The 16,706-nt window shown below is 36.9% G+C and overlaps 1 protein-coding gene across 1 annotated transcript in view; it reads left to right on the plus strand.

Moving 5' to 3' along the window:
- PTPRK (protein tyrosine phosphatase receptor type K) overlaps positions 1-16,706 on the plus strand; it is a 396,010-nt gene that overhangs the window by 309,676 nt on the left and 69,628 nt on the right. The window contains exon 9 of the mRNA XM_047102318.1: positions 892-997. Within this exon, the coding sequence (XP_046958274.1) occupies positions 892-997 (106 nt within the window). The remainder of the gene's footprint in view (positions 1-891; positions 998-16,706) is intronic.

Here is a 16,706-nt window from a genome sequence, read left to right on the forward strand (position 1 = left end):
CAGAGACCATGTTTTGTTTGTCTTTATACTTATAGCACTAAAAAAATTGACACAATGTATATATTCAGTAAATGCTCAGTGAATGAATGAAATACTTTGAAATTTGTATTGGATGCCATCTATTATCAGTTTCTCTGAGAGTGTACACATTTCACCTGTTATGTCCTCCCTAAAACATCTTTCTGTGTAGAAATAACCAAAAGCCATTTGAGGTTACTTTTTCACCCAGTTCAAGATTAGGGAGCCCTCTCCCCCACCCAAAATATTATCAAATATTTTGAAAATTTATAAGTTTCTTCTTCTCAAGAATTTGGCAACGAATGCACTAGTTAATGCTAAATACAAACTAAGGTTCCTATTCCCATTCATCACACTGCCTTGATATGTTTCTGTTGTGGCCCCAGTGGTGAAAGCAGTCCAGATACTAACACTGGGCCATTCCACAACCTTTAGATCGTATACAGCACCACCTCACCAGGTAGCCTCTGGCTCACTTCTTGCCATTTCTGTCTCTGCATCTCCGTGTGCAAGCCCCTTACCCAGAGTCCCCAGAGTCGACGCTGTTCACATCACTTCCATGCCATCAATGCTGGTTTCAAGGTCCCAGGAAACTAAAAGCTAAAGCCCCTTCACAAAAGGTTTGGAGTGTGTGTCCAAGTCACCAGATGATCATTTAAATTTCAATAACAAACCGTGGGCTTCATATCTTCTGCTGCCTATACTCCCAGGGTTAACATCCAGTTATGTATGGTATTCTACAAAATAAGGTACATTTCAGAAAATTAAATAGGAAATTTATTTTCCCCCATTCAGGATATTTATTCATCCTGAACTATGATATAATTCTTTTAATTGACTGAAACTTTTTCCCCCTCATCAATCACTTACCAGCTCCAACTTTACCGGACTATGAAGGAGTCGATGCCTCTCTCAATGAAACGGCCACCACAATAACTGTATTGTTGAGACCAGCACAGGCTAAAGGGGCACCAATCAGGTAAGTGGGAAAAGAATAATAAGAATAGGGAAAAACAGCAATAGGAAAGCTGTTTCTCATAGCTGCTTAGTGGTCGATATAGTGGTTCATTTCTAAGAGATGTTCATTTGATGATAACTGTCAGAGGTTTTATTTTTGTTTTGTTTTGTTTTTGTTTGTTTTTCATTTGGACAAAGCCTGCAGATAGACTTTTAAGAATAAAATTCTAAGGGCGTTTTTGAGATATTCATGCACTGAATCATTCTCTGTACTGTTTGATATAAGAGCACTGCTCTTTGATTTTTATTTTCCTCTAGTCCCATTTCATTCCACTTCCTCTGTCGGTATCTATAGAATATGGGCTTTGAAGGTATTTGTCAGAAATAGAATGAGAAAATAACTCTTATCCAATGCATTATTAAATGTGTTACGAATAATTTCATATGAGTGATTGAAAAATAGGAAGCTTTGAGGAAATAAAAGGAGATTAGTTTTAATGAATGCAGCTTATCGGGAATTGTTGCTTATCAGGAATTCCGTAGTAAATATTAAAATTCAATTTGGCATTTCCTTGATCTATCCACCATTAAAATCTCCCATATTACTCTCATCTTGCAGAAAGCTATGAGCCATGTTTTTTTCAGGGATTCGGATTATTCCAATGATTTTAATTCTTCACATTTGTAATTAGATAAGTGACCAAAAGTTAAGCAAATTTCCATGGGAAACTTGTAGATTTTGTGGATACTTTTATTTTTATGCTTCTATTGAGAAATAAGTCAAGGCACAGAAATCAGTGCAGATATGTCATAATTGGTTCATCTCAAGTCACTTACATGTTCATTAAGAAAATAAAGTTAATCTTTGCTCCATGTATAAAATAAACACATTTCACCTTCTGAGCACATAGGAACCATTCAGACAAATCTGTATCAATGGAAAGGAAGACTTTTTAATTTAAAAAAATTAATAAAAGAAGTTGAGTCCATAGGAAAACTCTGTTTTTTGTCTTGCTAAAAATCATGGGAAAACCATGCCTGAGAAAAGGAGAGATGACTGAATACACTTGTCATGTAAACACTTGAGAAACACGGGCTACTTGAAAATGTAAAGTACGTATATAGTGCTATTCATGAATCGATGATCTGTGAGTGAGTTTGATTGCTGATCCAGAGGAGAAAGAGAAAATGCCTGCATTCAACATCTTTTTCTATTGACAAGTAATCAGGGTCATTCACATGTTCCTACCTGTGATAAAATTTACTTTCTAGGTGTTCAGTTCTGTTACTGTTGTTTAAATGAGCTACCGGGTACTTGCATTTATCTTTGAAGAGTTAGATATTTGAGTGAATTCAGCCTTACTTAATGTAAATTGCACACACCGTGTGTAATTATTATTGCCTCACCAGGCTACATAATGTAACTTTCATTAGCTCTCTCTTCGTTTAATCAATTTATTACACAAACATTAACTGACCATGTATTATGTGCCTGGCACTGTGCCAAACATTATTTGTAAATCAAAGACACAATGATCCCAACAGAACACACAGCCTGTGCCCAGTTTCATCATAAACAATCAAAGGAGTCTGCAGCCTTGTAAATCCTTTGGTCATAATTGGTGTTAAGGAATTTTGTTGAATTTGTAAGTATGTTATAAAAAACATGCTTGGAAAGCAAAAACATTTCTTTTACTTTATTTACATTATTACAAAATTTCTAATTTCCAAAAATTCATGTAGTCTGAACTAGGGTTTATGCAAAATAATCTTTGATAATCCTGTATCCTCTTTCTCTGACACAGAAATGTACCTCTTTGTGTTTGTTGGGAAGCCATTTCTCCTTTTCTGGAATTGAGCCCAGTGGCTGAAAACTACAACTTTTACAGTATAGGAGATTAATACTCAAAAAAAAATAATTTACAATAAGAATACTATAAGAAGAAATAATTAAATGATATATAAACAAATAACAACTATATTAAAAGAATGTTACTGGCAGGAAAAAAAATCTGTTTCCCAACTAATATTCTGACCCCACTGTGTCCATTTTTTTTTTTTTAATGACTTGTCCAGCTATCTGGGAACACGGATGGGGGGGGATCAGGTGGCAGGACCAGACTGGCTAGTCTGCAATTTGGCCTCAGAAGAAGCCTGGTTCCTTTGCTTTTTAAATCTTCCCAGGAGATGATTCTGTCTTCTTTCCTCTGACCACATTCTTACCTTTGATATTGCTACCAGTAACTGGAACCTTATCTCAAGGTATATCTTGTCCAGTGCTTTAATGTCTTTGAAAATGAGGACCCAAATTGATGTAATCAATTTTCATAGCACTGTATTTATGTCTAGGATGTCAAGTCTTTGATTGGATTCTTTAAAGTATTTGACTCTTCTGCCAGATTCTTTATTTATGTCAGGCTATTAGAATTCCTTATATGCTAATGCTTGTTGCCATTCCACTCTGTATATGGCCCATCTTCTCCCCTCCTAATAAAAGCCAGACCTATTTACCACCTAGCTAAACCTCCCAAGAGCATCCGTCCATTAGTTTTTTCTGCTAAATCAGCCCCTAAACACTAGGTTCTATCTTTCCCTACTTTACCATATTACTAGCCTGTGCCAGACTGCGTTTTCCCATCCAGTTGCCCCAACTCCAGTGGAAATATCTGAGTTGTTCTGCTCTGGTCTTCATAATGTCAAACAGACTCCAATTCCTAAAGCCTCTATCATAGCACCTTGTTATATAGAGTTTGTACATGTAGTTTAGTTTAGTGTTATCAAGAAAGCTAAAGTTACAAATGGTTTTTATAAATTTATTGATTCCAATAACATTCAATATGCACCAGCGGCTGATAGATAATTGGAATAGAAATCCACCTAAGGCAATTTAGTATGTGTCCTCCACTGGGGATGACAGACTCATAAAGCAATGAATGATGACAACACAATATGATAAGTGAAATGACAGCAGTTAGAAAAGGTGGTACTGGAGCAGAGTTTTGAAGAATGGGCTCAGCCAAGGGTCACTTTTGACAAGAGGGGAGAGGTTGCTGAGAAGAGAAGGGCCAATGGTCTTCTTGAAAAATTACAAAGCAAATGATTGGATATGTGATATAATGTGGTGCATTCCAGAACTGCAAGTAGCTCAGATCCTTGAGAGGGAAGGGTGTGTGGGAAAAGGGAGGTTGGAGAAATAAGCAGGGTCCAGAGGAAGAAGCTGTTTAGTGCCAGTCCAAAAACTGAAGGTGGCCACAGAAGGACTGTAAGCACAAATTGTTACGAGCAATGTTATGTTCTTGGAAAGATCACTCTGATAGAAACATAGGGAATGGACTGGGACTAGACCAGACTGAAAGCAAAAGGGTCCCAGTGGGAAGTGCTATTGGACCACATTAATTAAGATAGAAGTGATGGAAATGTATGTGATACTTACACACAGTTTTACACACATAGGAGATATAAAGCTTTGATGAGCAGAGAAAGGAATGGAGACTAGGTGAGAGATGAGAGTAGTTTTTATTTTACAAGTGGTAGCAGAGCAAAAAGTCATCCAAGAATTCAAGGTATTTTTTGAGGTAATATTAAGTAATAACAAATGTTTTCATTTGTTGTATTTGATTGCTACCCCAAATGAAAAAGAAGGCATGCTCTCTCTTTGGAATGAGTTCTTTTGTGTATTAGAAATTATAGGGTGCCTGGGTGACTCAGTTGGTTCAGTACCCAACTCTTGACTTTGGCTCAGGTCATGATCTCAGGGACATGAGATCGAGCCTTGTATCAGGCTCCACACTGGGCATGGAGACGGCTTACGATTCTCTCTCTCTCTCTCTCTCTCTCTCTCTCTCTCTCTCTGTCACACACACACACACATACACACACAAAGAAAAATTACAATATTTGTTATATATTTTTTGTGTTTCTTTCTAAAGTTGAGATATACAGAACAAATAATGTCCACCCCAGTGAAAAATCCTGTTCTAAATAATGCAGCACTCAGTCTCACCAAACACTTTGTTCTTCTGTTACCCTTAAGACTGTGTCTATACACTAATGTCAACATGGGCAGTGCAATTCTGATGGTTTTTTGACAAAATTATTTCTGAATATATAATTATTCTAAAGTCTGAAAGTTGCCATCTGACTTACCTACACCTTTGAATCTCCTTATTGACTTTTTAAGATCTATCCCTAAAACTGGCATCACTTGACAATCATTAGTATGATTGGCAGAATAAATATTACCCACATTTGGAACCAACTCCCTAGAATGCATAATTTGTTTTCTCTTTTTTTTCTAAAACATTTTCTATTCTTGATGAATGGATTCAAATTGTAGCCTGAATGATATAATTATAAATTATAATGCATAGAATGTCCCGCTTATTAAAAGATTGACCCAATGTAGCTGTGTTTCCAAATAATGAACATTGCAGCAACATATTGCAAAAACACAGGGAAGAGTTCTTCAGTGATGAACTCAGCTTATTGTAAGATGTAATAAATGAATGTGTATTTAACTGCAGCATTTTCCAAATATAAGCTATTTTAAGCTGGTAGGAATCTACATATTATAGGGTAACTAAATATTTATTTTGTAGGTAAAACCTAATTTTTCATTTTAATTTATTGTTTCTTGAGAAAGAGAGTATATGTGTGCATGCGTCTGCACACAACAGGGGAAGGGCAGAGGGATAGAGAATCTTAAGCAGGTTCCACACCCAGCGTTGAGCCTGACTTAGGGCTCAATCTCATGACCCTGAGATCTCTACCTGAGCCAAAATCAAGAGTCTGATGTTTAACTGACTGAGCCACCCAGTCTCCCCAAACCTAATTTTTCATTTTAAAAACATTAACTACAATGTATTCTTAATTAGGTAATTAGGAGATAGTCATGAAATATAGTCAAAATCACCATTTTGTTGCATTCACTCTGCAAAACAGTATGGAGGTCCTCAGAAAGGTAAAAAATAGAATTACCCTATGATTCAGCAATTGCACTAGTAGTATTTACCCAAAAAATACAGAAATACTAACTCAAAAGAATACATGCAGCCAATGTTTATAGCAGCATTGTCTGTAGTAGCCAAACTATGGAAATAGCCCAAGTGTCCATTGACTGATAAATGGATAAAGAAAATGTGGTATTAAAAAAAGGTGTGGTAGGGAGGAGCCAAGATGGCAGAACAGCATGGAAGTTTTTTTGTGTCTCACGTCCATGAAATACAGCCAGATCAACACTAAACCATCCTGCACACCTACAAAACTGATCTGAGAATTAACACAACAATCTTCACAACATGAACCACAGAATTCTGCAGGTACATGGTGCAGAGAGGTGAACTGGGAGAGAGAGAAGCCATGGAGGTGAGGGTGCCGTTTTTGCATGGGGAGAGAGGATGGAGACAGGGTGGAGGGTTGGAGGGAGAATACGGGTAAAGAACTCCCCCCCACATAGGAGCTGGAGAGAAAGTGGAAAAGTGGAAACAGCCACAGGGACTAAACTAAAAAGGGAGAAAGGAGAAAGGACAGGGTTTAAATTCCATTTAGACTCTATAAACAGCAGGAGTGCAGAGTCTGAAACTCCGCAGCTCAATACCTGGCAGTGCTCTGGTGAGAAGGGCAAATCTCCAGGAGCAGAGTGAAGTCTGGGCATCTTTGGGCCACATGGGAGAGGCGGTTCCCCTGCTGGGAGGACACCTGGTAGAGGCTGTGTGGCTCCCCCAAAGGCAAAGGCCCCAGTGGACCCGGGAGAACAACCACATTCACTGGTGCTAAAACAAGGTTGCTGGGGGTGAAGCCTGTGCCAGATGTGTGTTGTGATTTTCCATAACCTCTGAAAGGCTGCTGCTACATGATCTCATGAACTTTTTCTGGGATGGGCTGACACTCAGACGCAGTCTCTGGGCATCGGCAGCAGCACAGTCCTGTAAACATTCCTGGGTCCAGCTGGCACCCGGCCATTGTTTGGTGAGACCCTCCCACAGAGGGGCAAAATGGGTCAAAGCCTCAGTTCCTCAGAAATAAGGGGTCGGGTAAAACAGCCACATCTGACATAAAACTCAGGAGGGAGTTACAGCCTGGGGCTTGGTCATGAACTGTGTAAAAGTGGGGAGTGGACAGAAGCCAAAGACAAAGGACAGGTGTGCAATTGCTGATTGGGGAGAACAAAGTTCCTATACTAGAGACTGGGTAGCTGGGTGATGCCATTATCACCGCTCCCGTGCATGTGCATAGGCACCTACAAGCGCCACAACAATCTACCCCAGTATGCTAAGCAGCACTATCCAGTGGAGAAGGGAGCCATTACTCTAAGCCCCGCTCAACTGGGCCAATCTCACTCTTCAGGAACATGAATCTCTCCACCTGCTTAGTTTATGGACTATACAGCACTTCATAGTTTGAATTCAGGGAGAAAGCAAAGTAATTTCAGTCATATTTCAGTCTGTTCACCAGTCGATCTATTCAATTTTCTTTTTTTTTTTCTTTTTCCTTTTTTCGTTTCTTCTCTTTTATTAAAAACATTTCTCTAATTTTTTCTACTTTTTTTTTACTTTTGTGTAAATTTTTTCAAATTCTATTTTACTTCCATCATTTCATTTTATTCTACTTAAGTGTATTTATTTTTTCAAATTTTCAAATGATTTCCTTTTTTTTTCTTTCCCTTTTTTCTCTATCAAGCCCCTTTCAACACATAGACCAAAACACACCTAGGATCTAGCATCATTTACTTGATTTTTTTTTGTATATGTGTTTTGTTTTTAATTTTTTCATTTTAATTTTTTTTTATTTTAATTTTTACCTCATTAATTCCTTTTCTCCCTTCAAAATGACAAAATGAATGAATTCACTCCAAAAGAAAGAACAGGAGGAAACGACAGCCAGGGATTTAACCAACACAGTTACAAGTAAGATATCTGAACCAGAATTTAGAATCACAATAATAAGAATACTAGCTGGAGTTGAAATAGATTAGAATCCCTTTCTGTGGAGATAAAAGAAGTAAAAGCTAGTTAGGATGAAATAAAAGATGCTATAACTGAGCTGCAATCTCAAATGGATGTCAGGGCAGCAAGGATGAATGAGGCAGAACAGAGAATCAGTGATATAGAGGACAAACTTATGGAGAATAATGAAGCAGAAGAAAAGAGGGAGACTAAGGCAAAAGAGCACAATTTAAGACATAGAGAAACCGGTGACTCATTAAAAAGAAACAACATCAGAATCATAGGGGTCCCAGAAGAGGAAGAGAGAGAAATAGGGGTAGAAGGGTTATGTGAGCAAATCATAGTGGAAAACTTTCCTAACCTGGGGAAAGACACAGACGTCAAAATCCAGGACGCACAGAGGACTCCCATTAGATTCAACAAAAACCGACCATCAACAAGGCATAGCATAGTCAAATTCACAAAATACTCAGGCAAAGAAAGAATCATGAAAGCAGCAAGGGGAAAAAAGTCCTTAACCTACAAGGGAAGACAGATCAGGTTTGCAGCAGACCTATCCACAGAAACCTGGCAGACCAGAAAAGAGTGGCAGGATATATTCAATGTGCTGAATCAGAAAAATATACAGCCAAGAATTCTTTATCCAGCAAGGCTGTCATTCAAAATAGAAGGAGAGATAAAAAGTTTCCCAGACCAACAAAAATTAGAGTTTGTGACCACTAAGCCAGAACTGCAAGAAATTTTAAGGGGGAGTCTCTGAGGGGATAAAAGATGAAAATTAATTAATTAATTAATTAATTAATACCAAAAGCAGCAAACACTAGAAAGGACCAGCGAACAACACCAGAAAATCCAACTCTACAAGCAACATAATGGCAATAAATTCATATGTTTCAGTACTCACTCTAAATGGCAATGGACTAAATGCTCCTATCAAAAAACATAGTGTAACAGAATGAATAAGAAAACAAGATCTATCTATATGCTGTTTATAAGAGACCCACTTTAGATCTAAAGGCACCTTCAGATTGAACGTAAGGGGATGAAGAACCATCTATCATGGTAATGGTCAACAAAAGAAAGCCAGAGTAGCCATACTTATATCAGACAATCTAGACTTTAAACTAAAGACTGTATCAAGGGATGCAGAAGGGCATTATATCATAATCAAGATGTCCATAGACCAAGAAGTCCTAACAATTGTAAACAGTTATGCACCAAATGTGGAAGAACCCAAATATAAAAATCAATTAATCACAAACATAAAGAAACTCATCAATAGTAATACCATAATAGTAGGAGACTTCAACACCCCACTCACAGCAATGGACAGATCATCTAATCAAAAAATCAACAAGGAAACAATGGCTTGGAATGACACACTGGACAAGATGGACTTAACAGATATGTTCACAACATTTCATCCTAAAGCAGCAGAATATACATTCTTCTCCAGTGCACATGGAACGTTCTCCAGAATAGACCACATACTGGGACGCAAATCATCCTCAACAAGTACAAAAAAATCAAGATCATACCGTGCATCTTTTCAGACCATAATGCTATGAAACTCGAAATCAACCACAAAAAAAATTTAGAAAGGTAACAAATACTTGGAGACTACAGAACATCCTACTAAAGAATGAATGGGCTAACCAAGAAGTTAAAGAAGAAATTAAAAAGAACACAGAAGCCAATGAAACTGATAACACCACAACCCAAAACCTCTGGGACGCAGCAAAGGCGGTCATAAGAGGAAAGTATATAGCAATCCAGGCCTTCCCAAAGAAGGAAGAAAGATCTCAGATACACAACCTAACTTTACACCTTAAGGAGCTGGAAAAAGGACAGCAAATAAAGCCCAAGACCAGCAGAAGACAGGAAATAATAAAGATTAGAGCCAAAATTAATGCTATCGAAACCAAAAAAACAGTAGAACAGACCAATGAAACGAGAAGCTGGTTCTTTGAAAGAGTTAACAAAATTGATAAACCACTGGCCAGTTTGTTTAAAAAGAAAAAGGAAAGGACCCAAATAAATAAAATCAATAATGAAAGAGGAGAGATCACAACCAACACAACAGAAATAAAAACAATAATAAGAATATTTAAAAACAATAAAAAGAATATTATAAGCAATTATACACCAATAAAATGGGCAATCTGGAAGAAATGGACAAATTCCTAGAAACATATGCACTACCGAAACTGAAACAGGAAGAAATAGAAAATTTAAACAGAACGATAACCATAAAGAAATCGAATTAGTAATCAAAAATCTCCAAAAAACAAGAGTCCGGGGCCAGATGGCTTTCCAGGGGAATTCTGTCAAACATTTAAGGAAGAGTTAACACCTATTCTCTTGAAGGTGTTCCAAAAACTAGAAATGGAAGGAAAACTTCCAAACTCTTTCTGTGAAGCCAGAATTGCCTTGATTCCAAAACTAGACAGAGACCCCATTAAAAAGGAGAACTATAGACCAATTTCCCTGATGAACATGAATGCAAAAATCCTCAACAAGATATTAGCCTACCGGATCCAGCAATACATTAAAAAGTTATTCACCACGCCAATTGGAATTTATACCTGGGATGCAGGACTGGTTCAATATCTGCAAAACAATCAATGTGATTCATCACATCAATAAAATAAAGGACAAGAACCATATGATCCTCTCAATAGATGCAGAGAAAGCATTTGACAATATACAGCATGCTTTCTTGATAAAAACCCTCAAGAAAGTAGGGATAGAAAGATCATACCTCAAGATCATAAAAGCCATATATTAAAGACCCAACGCTAATATCATCCTCAATGGGGAAAAACTGAGAGCTTTCCCCCTAAGGTCAGGAACAAGACACGGATGTCCACTCTCACCACTGTTATTCAATGTAGTATTGGAAGTCTTAGCCTTTGAGATCAGACAACACAAAGAAATAAAAGGCATTCAAACCGGCCAGGAGGAGGTCAAACTTTCACTCTTCTCAGATGACATGATACTCTATATGGAAAACCCAAAAGATTCCACCAAAAAACTGCTAGAACTGATTCATCAATTCAGCAAAGTTGCAAGATATAAAATCAATGCTCACAAATTGGTTGCATTCCTATACACCAACAATGAAACAACAGAAAGAGAAATCATGGAATTATTCCCATTTACAATTGCATCAAAACTCATAAAATACCTAGGAATAAATCAAACCAAAGAGGTAAAAAATCTATACACTGAAAACTATAGAAAGCTTATGAAAGAAATTGAAGACATAAAAAATTGGAAAAATATTCCATGCACCTGGGTAGGAAGAATAAATATTGTTTAAATGCCGATACTGTCCAAAGCAGTCTACATGTTCAATGCAATCCCTATTAAAATAACAGCAGCATTCTTCACAGAGCTAGAGCAAACAATCCTAACATTTGTATGGAACCAGTAAAGGCCCCGAATAGCCAAAGCAATCTGGAAAAAGAAAACCAAAGCAGGAGACATCACAGTCCTGGACTTCAAGCTGTACTACAAAGCTGTAATCCTCAAGACAGTATGGTACTGGCACAAGAACAGACACTCAGATCAATAGAACAGAATAGAGAACCCAGAAATGGACCCACAAATGTTCGCCAACTAATCTTTGGGCAAAGCAGGAAAGAATATCCAATCGAATAAAGATAGTCTCTTTAGCACGTGGTTCTGAGAAAACTGGACAGAATGAACCTGGACCACTTTCTTACACCACACACAGAAATAAACTCAAAATGGATGAAAGACCTAAATGTAAGGCAGGAAGCCATCAAAATCCTCGAGGAGAAAGCAGGCAAAAACCTCTTTGATCTTGGCCACAACAACTTCTTACTCACCACTTCTCCAGAGGCAAGGGAAACAACAACAAAAACGAACTATTGGGACCTCATCAAAATAAAAATCTTCTGCACAGCAAACGAAACAATCAACAAAACTAAAAGGCCACCAACAGAATGGGAGAAGATATTTGCAAACAACATATCAGATAAAGGGTTAGTGTCCAAAATCTATAAAGAACTTATCAAACCCAACACCCAAAAACCAAACGATCTAGTGAAGAAATGGGCAAAAGATATGAATAGACACTTCGCCAAGGAAGATATCCAGATGGCCAACTACCACATGAAAAAATTTCCACATCACTCATTATCAGTGAAATACAAATCAAAACCACAATGAGATACCACCTCACACCTGTCAGAATGGCTAACACTAACAACTCAGGTGACAACAGGTATTAGTGAGGCTGTGGAGAAAAAGGATCTCTTTTGCATTGCTGGTGGGAATGCAAACTGGTTCAGCCACTCTGGTAAACAGTATGGAGTTTCCTCAAAATATTAAAAATAGAACTACCCTGCAACCCAGCAATTGCACTACTAGGTATTTATCCAAGGGATACAGATATGACGTTTCGAAGGGACACATGCACCCCAATGTTTATAGCAGCACTATCAACAATAGCCTAAGTATGGAAAGATCCCAAGTGTCCATCGATGGATGAATGGATAAAGAAGATGTGGTGTATATATACAATGGAGTATTACTCGGCAATCAAAAACAAATGAAATCTTGCCATTTGCAACTATGTGGATGGAACTAGAGGATATTATGCTAGGCGAAATTAGTCAGAGACAGACACATATCATATGACTTCACTCATATGAGGACCTTAAGACACAGGATAGATGAACATAAGGGAAGGGAAGCAAAAATAATATAAAAACAGAGAGGGGGACAGAACATAAGAGACTCTTAAGTATGGAGAACAAACACAGGGTTACTGGAGGTGTTGTGGGAGAGGGAATGGGCTAAATGGGTAAGGAGCATTAAGGAATCTACTCCTGAAATCATTGTTGCACTATATGCTAACTGATTTGGATGTAAATTTATAAATAAATAAATAAATAAATAAATAAATAAATAAATAAATAAGATGTGGTATATATATATTTATATATACACATACAAACACAATGGAATATTACTCTGCCATACAAAGGATGAAATCTTGTCATTTGCAACAACATGGATGGAGTTAGAGAGTATTATGCTAAGCAAAGTAAGCCAGTCAGAGAAAGACAAATACCATATGATTTCCAAAACAAATGAGCAAAGGAAAGAGAGAGAGAAACTAAGAAACAGAATTTAACTATGGAAAACCAACTAATCGTTACCAGAGGGGAGTGACTAAGGGGGTGGGTGAAATAAGTGGTGGGGATTAAATAGTGTATTTGTGATGAGCACTGGGTATTATATGGAATTGTTGAATCACTATATTATACACATGAAATTAGTATGACATTGTATGTTAACTGGAATTTAAATAATAGCTGAAAAAAAATCCACTATATTTTCCACAGTTATATTAGGAAAAGACATAGTCTGATGTTCCGTGATAGCTTAACAGAAATACAGATTAACATTAACATTTATATGTGTACTATATCTGTATTGGTTGGAATGCAAACATTGTGTATTAGAGTTACTCCCCAGGTCAATTGTTCACTTATATACAACTTGAAACATTAGGACTACTATCCTAATTTGCAGAATATTCTATTTCATCTCAGCAATTTAAAGAGATTATATAGTGGCACCTGATATTTCTAACTGCTGCCATGACATAGACATTACTTGAACTCCAGTAAAAATGCTTTGAAATTTAAGCAAAGATGTAATTCCTCTTTTTGCCCTATTTTGCCATCTCTTTACCCTTTATACAAGCTATAGGACCCAAGTAAAATCAAATAGATGTCATTTTAATTTATTCCACAGAATCCTAGGAGGTAGATTGTTTTCTATCTGAAAATGAAAGGAGGTATGCCCTTTCTGTGAAATCTTCTCTCCAGCCTTTAAGTACTGCAGCCCCAGCTAATAATTTGATTGTGACCTTACAAGACACCCAGAACCAGAACTCTTTGGTTAAGCCACTCCCAAATTTCTGGCCCACAGAAACTGCACAATATGAAATGCTTATTGTTTTGAGCCACAATTCTAGGGGAATTTATTTTGCAGGAGGAGGTAACTGATCAAAGCAGCCACGTAGCTGAATCTTCCCCTTCAGGCTTCTCCCTAAAGGGCACTTTGTCACAGAAGTCTCTCTTGACAACCACATATAAAATAGAACTCTTCAATCCTATGATTCCTCATTTCCCTTATCCTGCTTTATTTTTCTTTAGAGGACTTACCTCATCTTGACATATCGTGTGTTTGTTTTTTAATTTGTTTATTTGTATTTTGCACTAGAATGTAAGCTTCATGACAGCAGAGACTTTTACTACTGTGCTCATTGTAACCTCAGCACTTAAAATAGTGTGTGACATATAATAGGCACTCAGTACATATTTGATGAGTGAATAGATGGACACAATAGTTAAAAATACAATTCCCATTATGTGTAGCTAAATACCAGATAATATTTTTAATGTAGTGGGTTAGTGATAAACACTAACCTTGTAAATAAATATAATTAATAAATATTATAAGACAGTGGTCTGGGGCCTTTTTTCAAACCCAGAATTCTTGAGAGATACCCCTGATGGTTCTTCTTAACGAATTTGTGTCATTATGATCTGTGGATGGATTGAGGACTAAACTGCAAAAGCATCCCACTTGACTCTAATGTCTAACCCCCCACTTCAACCCTCAGTTACCACCAGAGTTCCCTCCATTGCCTTTAGAAGACAGAGTAACACTAAGAAGTGAACTAGTCAGAGAAGGCTTTATAGCAGAAGTAGAAAAGCTAGAAAAGGAAAAAGGCGGAAGCTCTTTGACAGTATGTATGGTATGTTTGGTAACAGTGGTCATTCAAGTTTGAAATGGAGAATGAGTATCAGGAAGTAGTAAGAGCAAGAGTGGAGATATAAGGTAAGAGATGTGGTAAGATATTAACCCCAGTAGAATAGATTTTGACAATGGGAGAGCTTCACATAGTTTCGACAAAGTGGAATGTTAGAGAAGAGTAGTCAATGCCTAAAGTAGTGTTTTAGGAAAGTATCAGAAGTTTGAAAAATGGTTCTCTTTTGCATTCTTCATGAACAGTTCATGGTATGTAGAGAATACTCAAAAAATAATAGAGTGAGTGGATGGAGTGATGGGTGGGTGGATGGGTGGATGGATGGGTGCCTGGAATACATGAAGAAAAAAATGGAAGGAAGTTAACTAAGCCAGTAATGTGAATATAATGTTGTAAATACTCTCCTATTGATGGAAACAGTGGGAATGAAAAGAAATATTACAAGGGAGGTAGAACATAGTTAAAAATAGAACTTATTAAAGTTAATGCCAGGATTTAGAGCTTTGTTGATTCAGAAACTGATAGTTCCTCTTACAGAAATAGGGAAGTCACGAGGGACCTGACTTGTATGTTTAAGGAGGTAAGAGATGAAGCACAGGAAATATCATGGTCACCAAAACAGTATTTAAACCTTTACTCTGTGGATCATCAAAATATTTCCATTAGGACGATATGAGCAATGGTGGCCATGAGATCTTTGGAAGTTTGTTCATAGGAGAAATAGCACCACACTGGAGCGAGGAAATTTCTCCTGAAGCTTTAAGGAGACATTTCAGATACAAAATGAGAAGTGTGTACAATTGTATAATTTGCTCTTTGCTATCACCAAGAAGTGATACGATCTAAAACTAAAACCAGATTCTCAGCAGTTTTTCTTACTAATGGGTTAAAAACAAAAACATGGCAGGCTGTTATATGTAATTTGGGGTTCGGCTTCAACAATTTTAAGTGTTAAACCAGGAAGACCATCTACCATATATATCGTATAATCACTTTTTGAGCTAATGGCAAAATCCTCTTGTCTATTTTTTTAGTCTTGTAACTGAAGGAAAATTGTATGGTGAAAAGTCATCGTTTGGCCTCCTTCAAAACTAAAATTGACTACATACCAATTCTAATCAAATTAAATTATAGTGAAGTGAAATCATTTTTAGTTGTTTAACATAAGGAAATCATATTTTCAGCATCAAGTGAAGATTCATAATGCCACTATATTGATTTTATCTTAATTATAGACATATTTTAAAACTTCAATTAAAAGGAATGGGGGAAATACCAAATATGGGCAGAGTGAATAAAACTATTTAGGTGGCTTTGGAATATTTTAAATTGCTAGAGTACTAAGCTCAAATAATATTTAGTTCCAGCTAGAGTTAAGTACCATTAGGTAATTAGGCATCCACAAGGATGGAAAAGCCCGGGCCCATTTCATGTAATCAGCTAAATCACTTCTAATTTGATTTCTCGTTCTTTATTTTCCTTCCTTTAATTAATTCGTATTGATAAATAAGAAATAGCAGGGGAGAAAAAAAAGAACAGGTTGTTAAAAAGTAGAAGTGAGGCTGTTGTAAGAACAGCCTGCTCACACAAATTGATCAATGAAGGGAAGATGATTTCTTTTAAAAATGAGCTTTGTAATATTTAGTTTGGGATTTCATCTCAAGTTCAATGAGATCTTTCCCCAAGACCAGAATGCACCTTTTCTTCTTTTAATCCTCTCCAGCATCGTTAGTTTGCTTTGCTCCTAATAGATGTGGAGAGACAAGCCCTCTTGCGCGAAATTCCTTAATTTGGAATGTACAACCTATGTCGGTCTAACAGAATTAGTTAAGACTGTTGACTAGATTTTCTGGATTTTTGTAGAGAAAAGGGATAATGAACAAGGAGTTTATTTTTAAGGATTAGGTTAAATAATTAATGAAGATGGGTAATTAGCATTATCGCCCACTAGAGCAAGAATATGAGATTAGACT

This window comes from Lynx rufus, unplaced genomic scaffold, assembly GCF_022079265.1.
Source record: "Lynx rufus isolate CCGP_SWC_20201006 ecotype Redwood Valley unplaced genomic scaffold, mLynRuf1.p SCAF_6, whole genome shotgun sequence".
Taxonomy (NCBI): Eukaryota; Metazoa; Chordata; class Mammalia; order Carnivora; family Felidae; genus Lynx; species Lynx rufus.